Source organism: Scleropages formosus, chromosome 12 (assembly GCF_900964775.1).
Source record: "Scleropages formosus chromosome 12, fSclFor1.1, whole genome shotgun sequence".
Taxonomy (NCBI): domain Eukaryota; kingdom Metazoa; phylum Chordata; class Actinopteri; order Osteoglossiformes; family Osteoglossidae; genus Scleropages; species Scleropages formosus.
The window spans coordinates 5452780-5476479 of record NC_041817.1 but is presented as its reverse complement, the minus strand read 5'-3'; the positions used below and the strand labels follow the sequence as shown (position 1 = coordinate 5476479).

At 44.5% G+C, this 23700-nt stretch overlaps 1 protein-coding gene across 1 annotated transcript in view; it reads left to right on the top strand.

The window, feature by feature from the left end:
- Positions 1-12693, top strand: part of LOC108925670 (sushi domain-containing protein 2) — a 34402-nt gene extending 21709 nt beyond the window's left edge. Inside the window, 4 exon segments of the mRNA XM_074559711.1 lie at positions 3460-3723; positions 3869-4045; positions 9749-9845; positions 12305-12693. Of these exon segments, the coding sequence (XP_074415812.1) occupies positions 3460-3723; positions 3869-4045; positions 9749-9845; positions 12305-12356 (590 nt within the window). The 3' untranslated portion in view covers positions 12357-12693.
- The last annotated feature ends 11007 nt before the right edge of the window (positions 12694-23700 follow it).

The following is a 23700-nucleotide window of genomic DNA, read 5'->3' as shown; positions in this document are numbered from 1 at the left end:
ACAACCCCGCAAACCCTAAACACCTCAAAGGCTCAGATTGCACTGTGGAGCTGTGGTGTCATCTAACTTTGGGTGGTAGGTAGTACAGTGGTTAGAGCTATAGCTTTTTGGATTCAGAGGGCCCAGGTTCAATCTGTAGCACCCCTGAACAGGGTGTAGCTGGTCCTTCATTTGCATCAGGGTTACGTTCCGTCTGAAGTCGACTTTGTGTTTAGTCAAAATCCCTTTATACTGTATTATGTAAACCAAAAGGTCATATAAGCAACTAACATCCATGAAGGCTACATTGTATAATAAGGCTTTTGGATATTTTCTCACTTATTTCTTGCATTATTCTTGTTAAAATAAAATTAATGTATGATAATAATAATAATAATAATAATAATAATAATAATAATAATAATAATAAAAATATAAACATGGTACAGTATTTATAAGCTGAAATACAGTACAGGTAAATATTTATAAGTTCTGTAGTTAATACTTTATTAATGAATGCTCACTTTTTTTCTCACAAGCCAATTAAAAAAAAGGCCTCACTAAACATTATAACCAAATGTTGCGACTCTAATGTAGTAAGGTTATTGGGACAGCTGTCTGGGTGGTCATATGCTTTCACACAGGCATAAGTCAAGAAGAACAAATACATCAGAACAAAGAAACAAAGAAGACAGTTGACTACAGACTATCATAATATAATGCTTTTATAGAGCTATAAGTATGCCTACTGGTCACAGAGGAAAGGAATAAAAACTCCCAACCGAAAATCGAGGGATGAAAAAACCTCTGGTGGTCCAAGGGCCAGTGGCTGCCCACCCCTCCTGGACATTCTAGATTAAATAAGACTTCTAAATCAGTTTCCAGCTAAGAAAGGCATTGTTTCTCTATGGTAGCTTGATTTCCCAGTTCAGCACAGTACATCTCGTCCATCGTGGCAATTGGTCATCATCTTCAGTCGGCATGGGGTGCGTCTGTGACCACTGGCCGGCCTCCTCAGCTCTTATTGTAGGGAGACAATGCTTAACAAGAAGAAACAGTTAATAATTTGTAACTTAAACAAGTAAATTTAATATGCTTTGGTATAGAGGTGGGAAAAAAAACACAGCCAAGTGGAATTACATTTCAAGGTGGAATGCCTGAGTAAACGTGTAAGTCTTTAGTCTGAAGATCATACAAAATATTGGTGGTCTTCGTAGCTCGGGTTGATGGTTGAGGTGTTCGGTTGTTCTCCGAGTTTGGCATTTAGATTACAAACGTTTCATCACCAGTCAAGGTGACATCATCAGTGTGCAAATTGTTAGCCTGGATTTGAAGACTGATATAGACGGGGAATTTCTGACAGTAACTGGTAGATTATTCCAGTTTAGGTTCTCTATAACTAAAGCCGCAACCTCCTACTGAGGTCTTATTGATCATAGGTACTTTAAGGTAACCTGCATCCAATGAACGAAGATATCATCCTGGGAAATTAATCCATAATCTCAGAAAGGTAAACTAGAGCAATGCTATGTACTGCCTTATAGGTCAAAAAATAGAATTTTATTATCAACTCAGTGTAACTGGGAGCCAGTGCAACGATTTAAGTACCACTGTTATATGGTTGTGCTTCCTAGTTCTAGTGACAGTTCTCGCAACCATATTTTGTACCAGCTGTAGCCTGGATACAGTCTGGTATGGACAACCCGCTAATAAAGCATGACAATAGTCAAGCCTGCTTGAAACAAAAGCATGAACCAGTTTCTCAGCATCCTGCCTACATAGGAATTGCTGTAATTTAGCTATGTTTCTCAACTGAAGAAAGCATTCACATGAGACACGAATGACAGCTTCCCATCCAACAGGACACTCAAATCCTTGACACAATCTGTATGCTTGAAACTAATACCATTTGTGGTAAAGATTGGTGTGATTGTGTCAAGAGTTTTGGCATCACCACCCACTACAAGTACCTCTGTTTTATTGGCATTTAGAGATAAAAAAATTTTTACTCATCCATAGTTTTATAAAACAATTAGCTAAAGACACCGCATGTGAGGGGTCATCAGGCTTAAACGAAACATATAGCTGTGTGTCATCGGCATATGAATGCAAACCCACATTGTATTTGCGAATAATGTCACCCAATGGTAAGATATACAGTGAGGACAGTAAGGGACCCAATACAGAGCCCTGTGGAACCGTAGTTGCGATGGAGGGGTTGTAGTCATCAGATTTCAGTACAAATTATTCAGTTAGCTAAATACAAGTCAAACCACTTCAGGACAGTACCCCTCAGTCCAACCAGGTTTTCAAGTCTGTTCAGTAGGGTATTATGGTGTACAGTATCAAACACAGCACTGAAGTCCAGTAACATAAGAATAGAGATCTGACCAGCATCAGAAGAGGTGAGAATATCATTAACAACACGTGTGAGCGCCATTTCAGTGCTGTGACCAGTACATAAACCAGACAGAAATTTTTCAAATATATTATGATGAGTGTGGTGGCGCAGTGGGTTGGACTGGGTCCTGCTCTCCAGTGGGTCTGGGGTTCGAGTCCTGCTTGGGGTGCCTTGTGCCGGGCTGGCATCCTGTCCTGGGTGTGTCCCCTCCCCCTCCGGCCTTACACCCCGTGTTGCCGGGTAGGCTCCGGCTCCCCGTGACCCTGTATGGGACAAGCGGTTCTGAAAATGTGTGTGTGTGTATTATGATGATTAAGATATTTTACAATTTGGGAAGCTACGATCATTTCTAAAATTTTGGATAAAAACTATAGATTAGAGATGGGTCAGTAATTACTTTGGTTATTAAAATCCAGATTCGATTCACCCAGTTCTGTAAATGGGTAAATTATTGTAAGTAGCTTATTGTTTTAAGTTGTTTTGGAGAGAAGAGTCAGCTAAATGAGTAAATCTCTGTATCGCAGTATTTCCAAACACCAGATGGGAGAAGAAGTGCAGCCAAGCCCGTGTTGAGAATCGGCACGGATGGAGGGAAATGAAGAGCAGGCAATTGTGCGGGTGATTCAGCACGGTAGCAGGTCTGGGCCATTAGCTTTCCTCCTGTGAAGCAACCCAGCTCAGTGTGTCGTGTACCACATTCTGCAGGCCTGATGTCGACAGGCTGCGTTCGCTGATTTGTGGATTAGACTCTCCAGCAGGGCCTTCTGGGGATTGCCATGTGCGTGTGTTTGCACTCTGAAAGATTAAAACAGATGTGCTGGTGTTTAACATTTTTATCCCCATTAGAGTAATATTGTGTATTAGATGTTGTACTCTGAGAGCATAAGGTAGGGTTTTACCTCATTACAGCTACTTTGCTTGTGATGCTTAATAGCCTAGCAGGTGTCATCATTAGTGTAGGAGGACAAGAAAATGTGCTTTTTGGGAAGCCTTAGCTTTCGGAATTTTAAGAACGTTTTTTCAGAAGCTGATTCAGTTTTTCATTTATTTAGCTTAGTAGATGTTTTGTCTGCCTCCAGGGGTCATCGCTAATGGAAGCTCCCTCTTCACATACAATTCGGAGTCTCTGTGGAATGCCGCCCGCCATCCAGCTTTGGGCTCTGCTCTTTCTACCCTCGAGGACCCTGAGGACCCCCTCTATCCAGAGGTGTCAGAACTGTGTGTCGGAGAGGGTTCTCGCTTATGCAGTCATGACGCCCTTGCTGCTCAAAGCATCGAGATGGGGAGAGCCTCGCAGGCATCCTTTCAAGCACACATGGCCCTGGTAAAAGATCTGGAACCTGGTATGAATATAATCATTTTAAAAACTCTTAAAGGTACTCCCACCACCCCTATTCATAGATACATCCATATATTCATTGTTCAAGAATTTGGTTGTTCTTGTAACAACCTCTGACAGCTAAAGTACCTGCATTTTCTCTTTTTTAGTGCTGTCTTGTGGATGGCTGCCCCCTCCAAGCAATGGTCAGAAGGAAGGAAGGAAGTACCTATTGAGAGCAACAGTGAGGTTTTCCTGCAATAAGGGCTATGTCCTGTCGGGTTCAAGTGACCGAACTTGTGAGAACACTGGCCGGTGGTCTGGTGATGCCACTCACTGTGTCTCTGGTATGCACTCTGTTTCTTGTTCTCTCTTTGCAGTCCTTATGTAGCCATGGAATACAGGTGGTCTTCGAGTTATGACATACGCGACCTTTGCCCACCTGGAATAATGCCCACCTGGAATAATGGAACAGCCATCCCATCAGTTTTACTATATTATTTTTGAGTCTGTTGCTAAATTGCCTGTACCAGCCACTGGTTAGTCAGGTAAACGGTGAGGGTTCAGGGAGGGCATTTGGTCATGAAATCTCTGCTCCAGCCACATCTCCAAAACCTGTGGCACTCGGGTAAAAACGGCTAACTTGGGTTCTCCTGGAAAACATGCCGTACAACAGAATTGTAGTAGTAATAGGTCTTCAAGTCCTCCTTTATCTTTTTTGAGTCCCCATTATTATTATTATTATTATTATTATTATTATTATTACTTTAGTATAAAGGATGTATGAAAAGAGTGAAAAAATATGACAAAGCCCACTTATCTAAGATGGCATTCATCCATGTAAATTGTTTATGTGTCCTTACAGTTTACATACAGTATAAGGAGATTTTTGACTAATAAAGAGGTTAATTTAGGATGGGGTCATAGGAACGGAACCCCGTTGCAAGTCAATGAAATTAACCGGTATAGGCTACCGGCATCCAGGAAACAAGCATAAAAAACATTAATAAGTTATCAGGTTCCTACAGTTCCTGATCGGTTTAGTTTAGAATGTTAACAGGGAAACTCAAGATAGCTTTTCTTGGCTTCCTTCCACGTTTTGTGAATGGGAACCACCTGTGTACAGCAAGCATCCAAAATGACTTGCAGGAGAATTTTGACTCAAGATCCTTGTTCTGGCCAGCAGGTGGGAGTGTTGGGCTTGGAGTCAAACCCTTTGTCTAGTCCAGACCTTCTCTGAACGTCTCCATGTCACAGCTAATTTCGCCATGTGCTCCATGCTTCAGTTGACTGCATGTACTTTAAATCTCTCTTTCTTTTATAACTGTCCAACCAGATTAGTTTAAACTTCTTATACGTCTACCCGATAATTTTGCCTTTGTGTTAGACCTGGATCCACCACTGGAAAGACTTCAAATGTAGTTTATTTTAGCTTTCCAAATTCACAAAGCATAAAGTATGCTTTTATAGCCCAGGTAAAAGACTTGCAATCAGTGTTCTCAGCAGGCATGATGTTTAGTGTTTTTGATTATTTTTTTTCTATTCAATCATAACATCATCTTCACTGTAAAATTGATGCTGGACTTGATTCCACACGGAAAATACTGTTTTGCTATTGCTCGGCCAAGAGCAGAGCAGGGCCTTTGGCTTTGGATGCAGATTTTCACACGTCTCAGGAGCAGGACCTGTTCTTCATCTGTGCGTCTGTGAGGGAGCTTCGTCTTTAACTTATAATTTTTTCTCTTGCAAGGACGCTCTTGCTTGTCAGTAGCCCTTGTGGTGAAAGAGACGAAATTTGAAGACTCCGCAATTGCAAATTGTGCAGCTTGAGGCAGCGCCAATATATAGGCACTTAGTTTTGCATATTTTATCTTGACAGCCGTAATGAGGCTGTGAAGGTGAGTTGCTCTGTGTACCACATGGTGCATAGCATAGCAGTGAAAGCTTTTCTGCCGGGGTGCTGTTGCTGTTACCTTGATCAAGGTGCCATTCCTCACTAATGTATATTTGTAATTGTATTTATGTTTTTATTCACTCAACAGAAGCTTTTACCCAAAGCCAAGTTAAACCTTTTTATTCATGGTGACCTACAGTGTTAGACTGCACTTAACTCCTGGAATTCATTCGCATACACACAGCAGAGCAATGCAGTACACACTCATACACACAATTTAGTTTTTTTCAGTAGGACAATTTTTAAAGCTATCTGAAATGTATGTGTTTTTGAGTGTGCGAGGAAACCATAGCATTTGGAGGAAACCCACGTAAACTTTCTCTAAAAAAATAGAAAATATGCAGTGTTTAAATTCTGCGTTGGATAAAAGTATCTGTCAAGCCTTTAAATAATAAGTGATATTACCCTATGAAAGACGACACATGCTTCTTTAGATTTTTTCATATGAGCCAGAGGCAAAAGTCTTTTGTGACCAAGTGAAAAACAACATTTTAATTGCAGCAAATGCATGTAAATGGTGGAAGACAATAGTAATAATGGCTGACAGACTCTGAACAGTAGGAAGGCCATGACTGTGTTTGTCTGCATTCTGGAGGCCTAATGAGCTTTGACAGATACTCTGTTTGACATCAGGGACAAGTAATGATAGTTTACCCTGTCCAAGGAGCCATTAAACACATAGTTTTCTCATGACTACAATGGAGCGTGCTTGGCTATTTTTACCCTCTTAATTGCAATTTATTATTATTGGCATGCCCTCTCAGGCTCGTGGCATAGCATGTGCACCACGTTCTGATGAAGCCGTAACAAACACACTCTTAATTTTAACATATCCAGGGGGGAAACGAGGCTCACGCAGGTAACAAGCGAAGAGCTCCTTTGCTTCCATGTCTTTGAAGCAGCGTAAGCTGGGAGAGTAAAACGGCCAAAGAGATGATTTATGCAGCTTTGTAACTCAGCACCTCCTGGAAAGAGGAATGAAGAGGTGGCACCAGTGACACCCCCCACACAGAAATGAGTGTATCACAGCGGCTGGACTGGGCGGCGCTAGTGTGATCCAGGAGGATTGTCTAACTGGCGGAAGATGCAGTGGAGCAACTGAAATACGGGTTCAAATGCAGTAATGTGTGACCCAGCCCAGGATGCTAGAATGCTCCAGATCTCAGAATGTGGCATGGAAGGCTTTTGGAATCTCCAATTACAAACTGAGAGATCTCCAGTGATGATGGAACAAGCACCAGACAATTACATACTCTAGGTATCGATCCTGCTGGACCATGTCACTCTGACTTAGTACACGCCAGATGAGCAGGGACCCCTGAGGTTGACATCAGTCCCATGTCTTCTACTCCTCAGTTGCAGGTTGCCTTTTCATCATCACTTCATCATGATAAAATACATCTGTAATGACTGTTATATCTTACGTTCATTCATTTATTCTCATATTTAATTTTTTTCCTTTGTCCTGATTATTTCAGTTGTTCTTATGTTTTTAAGAGTTACGTGTTTTTTCACAGTTTGTCATTTGGTTCATTTGTGAATGAGGCTGACTTTAGGGTCAAGAGCTATATTGAAAGTATAGTACTGTATTGTATTATATGGTATGTGTATTGTGTATATATACTATTTCAAGCTACAAGAAGAGCACAGGGAGGTGAGAAAAAATAAATGCTCATTTGTTGCTTAATTGTGAGAGCCACCACCTTGGATTCAAAGGACCCAGGGTTGAATCCCACCTCCTGCTGTAGTTCCCTTGATGAAGGTACTTAGCCTAAATTGCTCCAATAAAAATTACCCAGCTGTACAAATGGGGGAATCATTGTAAGAAGCTTAACATTGTAAGTTGCTATGAAGAAAAGCATCAGCTAAATGAATAAATCATAATAATAATAATTTAAACAAAAAATGTTTAAATGGGACATCATCTGTCTTTCTGTCCCTCGCTGTTTTATAAAAGCTCTGTGCTGCATGGAATCTGGAAGGTCCCCATCCAGAGAATTCTAGGTAAACAGGGCTTTGTGATTAAAAGAGGAAAATCCGGGGCTCTCCACAACAAAGGCGACCACAGCCACAAAAGCCCAAGAGGGCTGAGCTGTGGATTAGTGTGGAGCTGGGCTGGGGGACACGCCTCGCTGCACGTCTGCGGCCCCTGTCCCATGTCAGGGGACTTTTAGCGTTCCTTCTATTGGGCTGTTCTGCGGCAGTGCCCACCCTGCCACAAGAAGTGTGAGTTTCTTATTGACTCACATGAATGTGGTAAATATCATCCCCATGGTAAAAGATTTGAAAACTTTCAAATGTTGGTGCTCGAAGAAACCCCTTCACTTTTAAGGGTGTGTTTGTCAGGCCATGTGCTGTGTTTGCAGTAGTACGAGGATCCGTGAGTCCTTTACTGTTTTTTGACATGTCCTTGCTCTGAACTTGATCCTCCGTCCCCATTTGGATCCCCATTTTGCTCCTGAATGTCCTCCTGAGTCACATGCCACTTTAAAATGTGGGCTAGGCCTTCTTTGTCGGTCGCCCGGAGTAGGGGTGGAGAAGAACAATCCGGAAAAAAGAAAGTCTTGCAAGAAATGTGTGCCGAGAGTCATCAGGCAAAGGTGAGATTTCTTCAGAGGGATGTGTGAAAGATGGGATCACAGAAACGCAGCTTATCTCTCAGAGATAGCATCCTAAAAGCCACCATGGCGTTGAGTCATCCTCCTCAACCAAGACAGTTTGAGAGTGGGGAAAGGAGGAAGGCTGCGGGTTCTAGGCTCGTCCCTGTTAATGGACCACCACGCTACCATCTGCTCTTTGATCTCTATGTTGAGAGTCAAAGTTAAAATTAATGTTGCCCTGATATGGAGCTATCACTAACATTCTGGAGTCTTAAGTGCCCACATGAGGAAGTCCGCAAGAATGAAATTGCATCTTAATAGTGCCTCCCACTACTGCTTACCTGCCAGTTCTGTTTAGTGGTATCAACATGTCTGATTACACCTTCTGAAGGGCCCATTTGTGCTTTAAAATGAAATATGATACATAGTGGAACCTAGACTTACAATCAGAGTGATGCCTTTTAGTTGTACCCTGAAAGGACACATTTCATGTATTTAGCTGCGTTTATTCATTGAGTTGAGGCTTTCTCTAAAGCAACTTAGATTTATACAGCTGGGTAACTTTTGACTGCAACAATTTAGGGTAAAAATTTTGTTCAGTGGTATTAGAGCAGGTGTTGGGATTCAAACATGCAACATGTGAAACGCAATGGTTCTAATCACTGTGCTGCCTTATGCAAAGTTTCTTCCTTGAAATCATCCAACAGTGCATCTTAAGCTGGAAATCTGGTTTTAGAAAAAGCATCTGCAAAACTGGGGAAATGATAAATTTAAAAAATGTCTCTGCAGCAGCAGCAACATTCAATTTTGGCCAATGCAGAAAACAGCCAGTGCCAGTGTGGTTTGTGTAGCGTACAGAACAGGGACAATGTGATAGGCTCAGCTGGCAGACTTTGGAATTGACTTTGACTATCTTGGTTCAAAACGAGTTGAAATGGACTCTCTAAGCCTGCTTCTTTGGGATGAATATGACTACGCGCCTTCAAACCTGAACATCAGAAAAGCTCTACTGAATCACAATTCTATATTGCTAGTGAGGGAATAATCAGCCCTTCCTACATTTGATGGATGCCTCTTCCAAAATGTATGCATAGTTAGTGCATTTTCACTTGAGAAACACATTTTTACATTGAATCAGCTGAGGAAAAACAGTAGGCTGTGCAGTGTAATTATGAAAGACTTTACTCTGCTATGGCTATGTGCATTGGAGTAGCTAGGTTTCATCTTTCTGTGTTTCCATTTTGGGTAAGGGACGTTATCCCCAGTAGAGGAAGTTGTTTCTTAAGAAGTGATTACTTCAGCACACCTTCTGTATACCTTGTTGCTGAAACAGCGCTGAAAATGAGTTTTTGAGTCAGGCTTTTAAAATAAGGTTCTGTGTATATATGCATTTGTTGGTTAATGTACTGTATGTATTTGTATTATGTACATATTTGTATTTGTATTAAATATCTATTTATTTATTTGTCTACTTACCTACCTTTTTTTCATTCCAGAAAATACACTGGGAATAGTCCTTGGCATTGTGTTCACTGCGATGACCTTGATTACCATGGTAGTGACGATTGTGCTTCACATCAGGAAACAAAAGCGGTACGTGGGTCTACTTTGAGAGGTACAAAAAATAAAAACCCTATCCAATGAAATGTTCTGATGTCTATTTTGTGGGACAAGGTGTCTCCTGTTTAGGTCAGTGGTTTAGGAACTGCTTTTGCAACCCCAAGGTTGTGTGTTCAGTTCCCTGGAGAAAGCCCTGCTATTCAACCTTTTATAGAAGTTATTATACTGAATTTCATCAGTGAAATATTCTTTTGCATGATTGAAACTGAAATTTAAGTTGTTTTTGATAAACGTGAGCTCTGCTGAGCAAGTAAACAGTTACGTAATGCTATGACACAATAGTGTATATATATATATATATATATATACAATATATTAATCATTTATCTTCTGTGACATGATGGTAATGAGAGACTGTATGGAATCAGAATACCTTCATTCTTTGTGGATAAGATAATGGCAAATAAGGGCGGCATGGTAGCATAGCAGGTAGTGCCGGTGCCTCGCACACAGTGGGTTTTGGGTTTAAACATGGATGTGAGTCCAGTTCAGTCTACATGGAGTTTGCGTGTTCTCCCCATGTTTGCATGGCTTCCCTACAGGTACTCTCGTTTCCTTCCAGCTACCACAGGTGAATTAGTGATTCTAAACTGCCCGTAGTATATGAATGAATGCGTGCGTGTTTTCCCTGTAATGGACTGGCATTCCATCCAGGGTGTAACCTACTTCATGCTCCGTGCTTCCAAGACAGACTTCAGACAACTGTGGTGTGTTGTCTGCATTAGACAATGGTTATTGGTAATTGTCAGATCAATAATGGTAAATAATAAAACAGAAGCAGAAGAAAGCCAGGTGAGTGTTTTCTGTGTATCAAGGGCATTTTTGACAAAGAGGGTCTCTGACCCTTCTGTCCAGCAAAATATTTTTTTCCGTAAATATTTGTCCATGAAATCCAGAGAATATGCACTTCCTTGCATTGTAACAGTTGTGAACAAAGATAACCCCTGAAATCAGTATCCGTCCATGCCCTCTAGACAGACCCATGAATAAAACAATACCTCAGAGGCAGGAGAGCCATCTTTGTGGATCCATACACTTCAAATAACCATTTAGTCTAATATCTGTCACTCAGTGCTCTTGAACACTGCGGGGGTGTTTGGTCAGTACTCGCTTTTATTCTAAAATTTCAGCTGTCGGCAGAAATGCACACACCTGCTCAGCTTTTTTTAAAACAACCCCTTATGTCTCGCCTCCGCTGGAATAACCAGTAGGTGTGAGTTGTGGCAGCTTGCACGCAACACACATGCCACATATATGCAAAGACCCCCAAGTGCAGAAAGGACACACATGTAGACACATAGACTCAGTGTGAGGGTCTTGCTGGAGCACACCGTCTCCTTCCTCCATGTAAGACAGTGGGGATAACACTCCCAGACACGGCTCTCCTTTACAGCCTATTAGATGTCACCTGCAGGTCTGGGCAGGTTGGCTCGGCATCTCGTCGCCGCTGGGGGAAGGGGGCGCACAAAGCCATTACAGCTTGGCCTTGTTATGTCTTCTCGGTGTGTGCCACGTGATGCATCAAAGCTCCACCTGAGCCTCGATGGAAAGTAGGGGGTGATTGATGGACACTCCCTCTTGAAGGGTGCATGGACTTGGCCAGCACAGCTGTCTGCCACACCCAGGGGCCACTGAGTCATCTGAACCCCCAGAGCACTCAGGTGTGTCTTGTGGTCTTTGGGGAGTTCTGATTCATGGGTTGACTGTGGAAAGGGTTACATACGATTTTCAATTAGTGCTTAAGATTAATAAACACTAATATATGTTGGTAGTGGTCAAATTATGGCCAGGGATCTCCAGAGGTCTGCAGTTAGTTTAATGTCAATTGTAGAAATAATAGGCTAATAACATTTTCCACCCGGATATAGATATGATACAATTTAACTGGAACATATGTATCCAGCCTAGCTGTTTTCATTCATTACTAGGTGATTCACCATGTTGGGATTTTTTTTTTTTTTTTAGACTTTGTATTATTCTGTGTTCTGTATATTTTTTTCCCAAAGTGCCCCACAGAATATTTAGGAGTGGCTGAGTTGTTCAGGGGGGCACGGTGGTGCAGTGGGCTTGGCCGGGTCCTGTTCTCTGGTGGGTCTGGGGTTCCAGCCCCCCCTTGGGGTGCCTTGTGGTAGACTGGCATCCTGTCCTGGGTGTGTCCCCTCCCCCTCTAGCCTTGTGCCCTGTGTTGCCGGGTTAGGCTCCAGCTTGCCGCAACCCTGCTCGGGACAAGTGGTTTCAGACTGTGTGTGTTTGTGCGCGTGTGTGTGTGTGTCTGTGAGAGTTGTTTAGTATAATATTGAAGCAGCGCTAATTTTCTAAACGTTACTAGTAAATGCAGTGTGGTCACTTATATAGGTGACAGCCATAGACTGTGGTACATGAATATGTCAAAACATCATCTTTTACTTATTCAACCATGTTTTGTTTGTCAGCTCTCCTTCAGGGAAGTGGCAGAGAGAGAAGAGAGTCACAGAGGAGCTATGAAGACCATCCATTAAAGCACCACAGTCAACGCCAGTTCTCTGAATACATAAGAGAGCATAAACAAACATCTCAGGCAAGGCTGAACTGCAATCAGTGCACTTATGAATTATGTGTATGCCATTTACAGTAGTGCCATGATGGTAAGCAATTCATGGGTGTGGACTTTGTGACAGGAAATAACAGGAGCAATATAGTGTGATGGGTCATGAAGTGTTTGTACTCATGAGATGTTTAATTGTGGTATTTGCTCTGACTAATAGTGTTAGTAATAGTTTTGCTTTTTTATAGATCCAGCTATTGAGCCGGTTTGTTATAAAGACATGGGTTCTGGTGAAGGCGACATACCCTCTCAGTTGATTTCAGGATTTATTTTGCCATTTTCAGTGTTACAAGGTGTCTGTTTAAGTGCTCTCTGTGGCAGATGAATCAGTGTGTTCATATTTACCACGACCTTGATCCAGATCTTCATTGAATGCACAGAAAATGGCACAAAAAGCATGTGATGTTTTGTTGCAGCTCTTGCCTGGGTCATTTTAAAGGATGTCCTGGATCATTTTATATATTGTTATTAATTTGTATTTAGTAGAGTCCTTTGTTCATGGCAACTTTTAATGCTTGATACAGTCCAGTAAGCTACTTACAATTATCAGCCCATCTATAACACAGAACAATTTGTAATACACTCACATTATGAGCATTTAATAGTTACCAATCTTCCAGAAATGTCTTTGGACTGTGGGAGGAAACTAGAGCACTTGCAAACAACACACAAACTGAGCTGGATTCAAACCCACAGCCCAGGAGATGTGAGGGACCAGCAAACCCAGCCACTATGCATCCTGTCATGTTACATTCATTTATTTAGCAGATGCTTTTCTCCAAAGCAACTTCCAGTTGATACTCTGTAATGTCATCAGCCCACACACCTTATTCACCAAGGTGGCTCGCACTGCTAGATACACTACTTACACTGTGTCACTCATCCATACATCAGTGTAACACACTCACTATGGGTGAACCTGAACAGTATGTCTTTGGAGTGTGGGAGGAAACCCACACATACACAGGGAGAATATGCAAACTCCCCACAGACTGAGCAGGGATCAAACCTATGTCCTCTCACACCACCCAGGGGCTATGAGACAGCAGCACTACTCGCTGTGCCACCATGCCACCCCTTGAACTGTTATACAAAGACATCCCTTCATCTTTTTATTAAAACCTCCATATAGCTACTAAAATCAGGTTGTGTAGCCGAGGGTTCCCCAGATGTGTTTCTCTCAGACCTTAGCATTCTCATCACTCAGCGATTCTGAAACCTTCTGTTGTTGTAGCACTTTATCTGTAATGTCAGACGTGGCCTTTAATAGCTGCTTATAGGTGGTGATAGATACACAGTAGCACATTCATTAGGGGCAGCAGGTGGCGTAGTGGTTAGAGCTGTTGCCTTACAGTTAAAAGACATGGATTCAAATCCTACTTTGCTCTTGAACAAGGCAATTACTCTGAACTGATAATATAAAAATAATATAAGTCACTTTGGACAAAGGTGTCAGCTAAATGGAGATTAATACTGATATTGATGAACCTAAGCTAGGAAACGATGTGTGGACAATAAAGAGTGAAATTTTACATTTTAGAAAGCATTGTTTTGTGTTTCATGTTAGGCGACTGAGTGTGGAATAATGATGAGAAAGCGATATTATTCATGTGCAGGGTTTAGTGAGTGTGCTGTTCTGTGGCTGCATCTGCTACCTTTTTTCCCATATTGTTTTTCATGGCCCCATCCGTAGCCTCAGGACCCTTCTCTGCAGGTGTTCCCGTCTGTACCGAAACATGTCTGGAGAGCAAAGTGCAGATCCACCGTGCAAACCAGCACACACACACCTCCTATTGCTTGGAAAGTTCTGGTTCTTTTCGCCGAACCTGAACGATTTCTTTCCGAAACAAAGTGTGGAGGAAGTAACCTGGGAGCGGAAGGAGGTATTGCCAGGATGGGGCAGCTGATCCCTGCAGTCGATAGGCGGACGCTGCTGGGAGAATGTAGCTCACGTTAATTAAAATAACATGGCCCTTTTAAACCTTTCCAGCCATGAAAGAGAGCAGTGCTACAGGTTGCTTCCCTCCAGTTCCGCTATACTGGGCCTGGCTGCACGTTTTGGGAGGCCTGCAAGGGGTTGATGGAAGGTTGGCTGGCTGAGGTGCAACTCAAGAGCAAAAGAAAAAACACCCAGAGGCACAGCAAAGGACATCAAACACGCAGACCCTCAGGACCATTAAATGACCACGATGTCTGCGCTCTGCACACACTCCTCAGCAACATGAATGACAGACACATTCAGCTCGGTTGTACTGTGCCGAATGTAAAAGGTCCACGTAGGTTAGACGATCCTCAACATGTCATAAAAAAGAAGTGTACCTTGTGTGAAATGTCAGGTGCTGACTGAGTACTCAATGATGACAGTAAGGATTATGGGCGCATGTTCTAAAATATGATGTTTACAGTCCCTGTAATTATTGGAATTCAACCCGAACTCCGACTAACACTTGCTGCTCTGTTTCAGCCTGTTTCTTCTAAAGGGAATTTCCAATAATGATAACTATCCTGTATAGAGAGGGTTTAAAAACATTTCATGGAGTGGCTTTGCCTAAATCTTTGATTTGACTCTTGGATGTGTACGGCAGCTGTGTGTATTTATTCTTCCCTTTAATGATGTTTTAACTAATGTTTGTATTTGTCTGCTTGGTTTTTCCAGTGTACACACAGAGTTGCCATGCATGTCTTCAATCAGTTATGTTTAGATGTAAGACTATATGTGTATGTAATGTATGAAACATACTGTATACAACATACACACAGAATATAATTAAGCTGAATAAAATACATTGCCACCAGGCTTTTTCCTCTTTACTAATCCAGATACTGCTGGAAGCTGGTCTCTGTTACGTAGGAGTTTTTTTTGTAACAAAGAACATCAACTGCTTAGGGCAGTGAAACAGTAGACACCCCCAATGACCCCCCCGCCACATCTTTACAGGTAACAACAGCGGGAAAGTGTAATGCTGCAATGCCTAAAACCAGCACCCTGATATGTGTTCTTTTTTCCTTCAAGTCTGATCAAATACATTCAAATCCTTACTGGCCCATTCAGCAGAGGCAGCCAAACATCCTCTGGACGTGAGCGAATGTTCTCTGCCATCAAATACATGTCAAACCAATTACTGCAATCCAGCTGAAACAGTTTTTTTTTTTTTTTTAAATTCCAACTATAAGACATGAGATCAAAAGGTGCATGCAGCCTGAGAATTAAACAGAGTGTAATCGCTGGAGGAAAAAACGTTGCCAGCAGACAGCCTTCAAACTTATCTGCATCAGCTGGTGGTCAGTAGTTCGAGAACAAAGCTCAGATACTGGGCTCAACAGGCCTATTAAATAATAAATAAATAATAAACCAGCATATCTGTTTTGGACCATTTGGGAAGATCAAATTGTTTCTTGTGTGAGATGTTTGCTTTCCTTTTAGTGTGTTTTGTTCTGGCCCTGCGGACCTTCGTAGCTTCCTCCTCCAGTGACCTCCATAGCAGCTCTTTGTTAAATATTTATTGCCTTCAACAGTGCTTGAAGTCGGTCTGCAAACTGTGACTCTTTAATTCAATTAGACCCTATCAGGTTTCCTGGGCTCTGATTTGGTGTGATAGCTTTGTAATGCGGCTCCGGTGCTCCCTTTGTTCCAGGCTGCCAATGTAAACTAACCCTTTGTTTCACTTTGACTTGAGTGGAGATTCAGCTTCTGAATGTCGTACACACCTGTGGACCGTGCATAGCAAGGCTTTTCCCGCTATATCAGCACCGGTACGATCACCCCTAGTGCCCAGTAAATGCTTTCAAATGGTTGCTGGGATGACATATGAAAGCACTGGCTTTGTTAGAGTTCTTCCTTTGCCAGATTGCATTCAGATAGAATGTGAGGCTGGAAAATAGTTCCCTGCTGTTGCCAATCAGCTTTATCATCATTGAAATGTTTATGTAAATTTTTACATATTTGAACTGGCAGAACATGGTCATAAAGTTGAGAATGGAATTCAAGACTCACTTAAATGTGGAGAACTTTCAGAAGAATTATGTTTGCACTGGTATACGACAGAGGTTTTTTTGAAAATATTTAAAATTTCTTAATTTAGTTGAAACTTTTCTCCAAAGCAACTGACAGTGTTGAGCTACTTGCAATTATATGTAGTATATCTGCATGATTTTTTACTGTATCAATTCAAGGAGGTCTCATACTTAAGGTACGACAGCCGGACAAGGGGTTCGGGCCTGGTTCCTCTCAGTCAGCTCAGCTGTTAACTACCTGTTGCCCCCCGTTGTTTTATATTAGCATAATATTAGCATAGCATTAGCAGCATATTAGCATTATGGCACTTCAGCTGATTTTGTCCAATGGTCTTAATAATGTTGACCGAATCTGAAAGTAAAGATGGTTGCACACAAGTCTCTTGAAGTTATGCACAAGTCACTTGTTATGGTTCTTAAATGTCACATCACAGAGACTGTGAATGGAGTTGGGTAGTGAACCTTTCGTCATATTTGAATGACCGTTTGGATAAGCAAAGAGTTTGTGCTTTGCCAGAACTTTCTAAGACATGTACATTTCTCTATTTGTTTTACACTTACATTTATTTAGACACTTTCTTGACATATTTTCAACTGCCTTACATTCTCCTTTTAAAATTTGTGAACTGGACTGACCTTTATTGACATTTTATCAGATTAACTCGCACTACAGTATGTACTATAACCAACTGACATTTAATGTGATAATGCAAAGTCTCCCCTCCGCGAACCGCCACCTTAATATGGTGGAGGGGTTTGAGTGCCTGAATGATCTCAGGAGCTATGTTGCCTGGGGCTATATGCCCCTGGTAGGGTCTCCCATGGCAAACAGGTCCTGGATGACAGACGAGACAAAGCACGGTTCAGAACCCCCTTATGACCATAAAATCAAGGTTCTCGTTTACCCCGCCTGGTATGGAGTCACTAGGGCCCCACCCTGGAGCCAGGCCTTGGGGGGCTCGCATGCAAGTGCCTGGTGGCCAGGTCTATGCCCATGGAGCCTGGCTCAGCCCGAAGGCAAGACGTGGAGCCACTCTTCGGTGGGCTCACCACCTGCCGGAGAGGCCGTAAGGGGCCGGTGCGTTGTGATTTGGGCGGTGGTCGGGGCCGAGTGCCCGGCCGACCCAAACCTCGGGCGCAAACTCTGGCTTTTGGGACTTGGAATGTCACCTCACTGGCGGGGAAGGAGCCTGAGCTAGTGCAGGAGGTTGACAGATACCGTCTAGATATAGTCGGGCTCACTTCCACTCACAGCTTGGGTTCTGGAACCACTCTTCTCGACCAAGGGTGGACTCTCCACTATTCTGGCGTTGCCCAGGGTGAGAGGCGGCGGGCGGGTGTGGGCTTATTAATAGCCCCCCAGTTCAGCCGCCATGTGTTGGAGTCTACCCCGGTGAATGAGAGGGTCGTCTCCCTGTGCCTTCAGGTCAGGGAACGGTCTCTCATTGTCGTTTGTGCTTATGCACCTAACGGCAGTGCAGGGTACCCAGCCTTTTTAGAGTCCCTGGGGGGCGTGCTGGAAAGCGCTCCCACTGGGGACTCTGTCGTTCTACTGGGGGACTTTAACGTCCACGTGGGCAGCGACAGGGACACCTGGAGGGGCGTGATTGGGAGGAACGGCCTCCCTGATCTGAACCCGAGTGGTGAGTTGTTATTGGATTTCTGTGCTAGTCACGGTGTGTCCATAACGAACACCATGTTCATGCATAAGAGTGTCCATCAGTGCACTTGGCACCAGGACACCCTAGGTCGGAGGTCGATGATCGACTTTGTAGTCGTTTCTTGTGATCTTCGGCCATATGTCTTGGACACTAGGGTGAAGAGAGGGGCTGAGCTGTCAACTGATCACCACCTGGTGGTGAGTTGGATTCGATGGCAGGGGAGAAAGCTGGACAGACCTGGCAGGCCCAAACGCATAGTGAGGGTCCGTTGGGAACATTTGGCAGAGGCCCCTGTCAGAGAGGTCTTCAACTCCTGCCTCCGACAGAGCTTCAACCAGGTCCCGAGGGAGGTGGGGGACATTGAGTCCGAATGGACTATGTTCCACTCCTCCATTGTCGGGGCTGCAGTTCGGAGCTGCGACCATAAAGTCTCTGGCGCCTGTCGCAGCGCCAATCCCCAAACACGGTGGTGGACACCGGAGGTAAGGGATGCCGTCAAGCTGAAGAAGGAGTTCTATCGGGCCTGGCTGGCTCATGGGACTCCTGAAGCAGCTGACGGGCAAAAACTTGGGCCTGGGAGGAGTTAGGTGAGGCCATGGAGGAAGACCTTCGGTCGGCCTCAAAGAGATTCTGGCAAACCGTCCGGCGACTCAGAAGGGGGAGGCAGTGTTCCGCCAACACTGTTTACAGTGGAAGTGGTGTGCTGCTGACCTCGACTGAGGATGTCCTCGAGCGGTGGAAGGAGTACTTTGAGGATCTCCTCAATCCCTCCGACACGCCTTCCGTAGAGGAAGCTGAAGCCGGGGACTCGGAGGGGGACTCGTCCATTACCCTGGCTGAAGTTGCTGAGGTAGTCAAAAAACTCCTCGGTGGCAAGGCTCCAGGGGTGGATGAGATCCGCCCCGAGTTTCTCAGGTCTCTGGATGTTGTGGGGCTGTCTTGGCTGACACGCCTCTGCAGCATTGCGTGGAGCTCGGGAACGGTGCCTCTGGACTGGCAGACCGGGATGGTGGTCCCTCTTTTTAAGAAGGGGGACCGGAGTTTGTATTCCAACTATAGGGGGATCACACTCCTTAGCCTCCCTGGGAAAGTCTATGCTGGGGTACTGGAAAGGAGAATCCGACTGATAGTCGAACCTGGGATTCAGGAGGAGCAATGCGGTTTTCGGTTTCCTGGTGCATGTTGGACTCCGCCAGGGCTGCCCTTTGTCACCGATTCTGTTCATTATCTTCATGGACAGTATTTCTAGGCACAGCCAGGGAACGGAGGGTGTCTGTTTTGGTGGCCGCAGGATCTCGTCTCTGCTTTTTGCGGATGATGTGGTCCTGTTGGCTTCATCGAATCAAGACTTACAGCATGCACTGGAGAGGTTTGCAGCCGAGTGCGAAGCGGCGGGGATGAGAATCAGCACCTCCAAATCCGAGGCCATGGTTCTCAGTCGGAAAAAGGTGGATTTCCCCCTCCGGGTTAGGGGGGAGTTGCTCCCTCAAGTGGAGGAGTTTAAGTATCTCGGGGTCTTGTTCACGAGTGAGGGAAAAATGGAGCAGCAGGTTGACAGACGGATCGGTGTGGCGTCCACAGTAATGCGGTCATTGTACCGGTCTGTTGTGGTGAAGAAGGAGCTGAGTCGTAAGGCGAAGCTCTCAATTTACCGGTCTATCTACGTTCCTACCCTCACCTATGGTCATGAGGTCTGGGTCATGACCGAAAGAATGAGATCGCGGATACAAGCGGCAGGAATGAGTTTCCTCTGCAGAGTGGCTGGGTGCACCCTTAGGGATAGGGTGAGGAGCTCGGAGTCGAGCCGCTGCTCCTCTGCATCGAGAGGAGCCAGTTGAGGTGGCTCGGGCATCTGTTCCGGATGCCTCCTGGACGCCTCCCTGGGGAGGTGTTCTGGACATGTCCCACTGAGAGGAGGCCTCGGGGCAGACCCAGGACACGTTGGAGAGACTACGTCTCCCAGCTGGCCTGGGAACGCCTTGGGGTTCCTCCAGAGGAGCTGGAGGAGGTGTGCGGGGAGAGGGAAGTCTGGGGGGCTCTGCATGGACTACTGCCCCCGCGACCCAGTCCCGGATAAGCAGAGGAAGATGGATGGATGGATGCAAAGTCTGCTGTATCCCAAAAATCTTCATATGATTCACATTTCTGAGAAAGTTATCCATCGGGGGGCGCGGTGGGTTAGACCGGGTCCTGCTCTCTGGTGGGTCTGGGGTTCGAGTCCCGCTTGGGGTGCCCTGCGACAGACTGGCGTCCCGTCCTGGGTGTGTCCCCTCCCCCTCCGGCCTTACGCCCTGTGTTGCCGGGTAGGCTCCGGTTCCCCTTGACCCCGTATGGGACAAGCGGTTGTGAAAATGTGTGTGTGTGTGTGTGTGTGTGTGTGTGTGTGTGTGTGTGTGTGTGTGTGTGTGTTATCCATCAGATTTTTTGTCTTAAGTAGTTACTTTATTAAGAGGGCATGGTGGTGCAGCGGGTTGGCCAGGACCTACTCTCTGGTGGATCTGGGGTTCAAGTCCTGCTTGGGGTGCCTTGCAACAGCCTGGCATCCTGTCCTGAGTGTGCCCCCTACCCCTCTAGCCTTGCGCCCTGTGTTGCCAGCTTCGGCTCCGGTTTGCCGCAACCCTGCTTGGGAGAAGTGGTTTCAGACAGCGTGTGTGTATTTACTTTATTTTTGTTATTGCTTTTTTGCTATGGAGTAATGACAATGCAAGGAATTATATGGCACATCTTTCTTCTCGAAGAGACAGTGCATAAATACTGGGATATTAAATTAGGATCTTTGGAGACTGTCTGGGAGATCATACCGACTTCAACATGTAGCTTTATTATTAAACACATTCGGTTCATTGTGTCTGCAGGTTTGCCTTAAAATGACAGCAGTCCCCAGTGAGCATATGCTTGAGTGACAGTTCACAAAGGAACATACATTAAACCGAGCATGACTGCATGCAGAACATAACTGCTGCTCAAGCTTCCAAAAACAACTGTACTTTACACTACGTTGAGTATTATTTTATTTCAGTTTATACAATGTTTTTTTCTCCGGCCATTTACATCCATCCATCCCATTTTCAGTAACTGCTAGTCCAGGGTCGTCATGGTCCAGAGTCTATCCTGGAAGCACAGGACATGAGGCATCATGCGTACTGGATGGGTTGTAGGCCAACCACATGCACTCACTCACACATACACTAAATGTAATTTAGAATCACAAATTCACCTGAAACATGTCTCTGAATTATGGGAGGAAACCTGAGCACCTGCAAGATTGGTGAGAAGGTTTTTGATACGGTAAACGTTACAATGCCATTTACTTTTACCACTTTCACTGTGATCACTGACCTTTGAAAATATTTTTTATGTCTTACCACAATAAACTTTGAGTGGATTTTGAAGCAGCTACTCAGCTGTTGGTAGATTTTTGCTATTCCTGCCTGCCCTCTTTACAATGCAAAATAAGTCACACTTGCCTCCCCTGCACACCAGTCGGTGACAGGTTGATGCGTTCATAATTAATATTTGCCACTGACTGGAAGGGCGCAGCCATCCCCCAGTGCCATGGATCACTGGCTTGTCACAGCTCATTCAAGAATTCCTGGCCAGGTCTGATATTTCTCACGAGACCCTCACATCGGAACATTAATAATGAGCCTCTCAGGTGTTTGTGTTATATTTGTGCTCTGGAGACTCTGAAATGTGCTGCCACATGTTTGTGTTCTGAGTATGTTCAGGCACAAAGAATAAATTAAAGATACTATTTCATTATTTTGCAGATGCTTTTCTCCGTTACTACCAGCATTTATACAGATTAACATCATCTTTCATCTGCCTGAAGCTAAGGCCTTCTCAGCTTCTTTAACAACCACACCAGAGCTGCTTCCACTTGAAGGAGACAGGGTTGAATCCCATCTCCTGCTGTAGTACCCTTGATCAAGGTACTTATCCTAAATCGATATAGTAAGAATTGCCCAGCTGTACAAGTCTTTACAAGTATCGTAACACTAGACATCAGTTTACATTTATTCATTTAGCAGGCACTTTTCTCCAAAGAAACTTACAATTTTAAGGTTACAGTTATTACAAGCTTACAATTATTTACCCATTTAGACAGCTGTGTAATTTTAGGGTAAGTACATTGCTCAAGTGTAGTACAGCCAGAGAGGGAATCAAACTTACAACCTTTGGATTCAGAGGCAGTAGGGCTGAGCACTACACTACCAGCTGTCAGCTTGGAGAAAGGTGTCAGCTAAATAAATAACTGTATTGCTTTGATTTAATTGTGTGATTAATGCACAATGAATCTCATTCCACACTGCTTCTCTTGTTGCTCAGAGCAGCAAATCACTATTTCATTACCATAGAGGTGTATTGCATAGCATTTCAGAATTATATATGACAATTTTAATAACAACCAGTGTTACTGCTTGAAACCTGAGTGAAGAGTTCTTTTGTATAAGCTGCATGGTCAAAATCTCTGTTTCATCTAAAAATATGTCACTAATGTAAACTCTGACTAAACACAGGAATGAAAAACTCTGCCATGTTTTCATCCGGAAGTAGAAGGCGGACTCAATTGTGGAGTACACAGGAGTTTATTTAGGGACAGGACAGGAACCGTGGTCAGGGACAGGCGTGGGTCTTCATACTTGTCATGGTCGGGTCTGAGGGAAGCGGCGGACCCAAGTGCAGAGCGGTAATCGTGGTGGTGTCTTCGGGGAAATCCAAGAGAGGAGGTCAGAGGACGGGCAAAGGGTCTTCGAGGTGCGAACGTCGTAACAGGGAGGATCCAAAAGGCGAGGTCAGTATACAGGCAAGAGGTCGATGATCAGAAAGAGGCAGAAGATCGGGGGAACAAGGGACGGGTTCGGGGAAGGCGTTCGGGAACAGGAAATGGCTGGAGAAGGTCGCTAACGAGGAGGCAGATCAAGGTTCCGCATCAGCTGGTGTTCTGACGCAGCCTTTTATGCTGTAGTCTGCGTTGCGTCCCAGGTGTTCCGTGTTTGCCCGGAGGTGTGGGCGTGGCAGTACTGCAAACGTCGTTTACCAGGAAATCCAGAATCGTGGTTGGTGAATACAGGCAACAGGTCAAACACAAAAACACGGATCAGAACACAGGAAAGTAGAGGTCACGGGAGAAGGACTCGGGCGGGTGGAATGGGAACAAGGATGAGAAGCGAGGAGCAGGCTGACTCAAACGAGTGAGCTGTGTCGGCGAATAAGGTTCCGCGTCCTTTTCTGTTTGCCTCTGCCTTATATCCTGCCAGGTCCAGGTGTATCTGATTATGGTGATGGCGTGGGTGTGGCATAACCCCCTTCTTCCAGGAGCGGCTCTAGACGCTCGCCTGGGACCCGGGGGACGACCAAGGGGCCGGGGAGCAGGCCAATCCGAATGGGCCCTGTGAAGATCAGAAACAAGGTCAGGATCCAAAATATCACAGGCTGCCACCCAACTGCGCTCCTCCGACCCATAACCCTCCCAATCCACAAGGTACTGAAGGGTCCCTCTGCGGCGACAGGAATCCAGGAGTGCCCTTACGATGTACGCAGGCCCGCTCCCGTCGGGCAAGGTTAT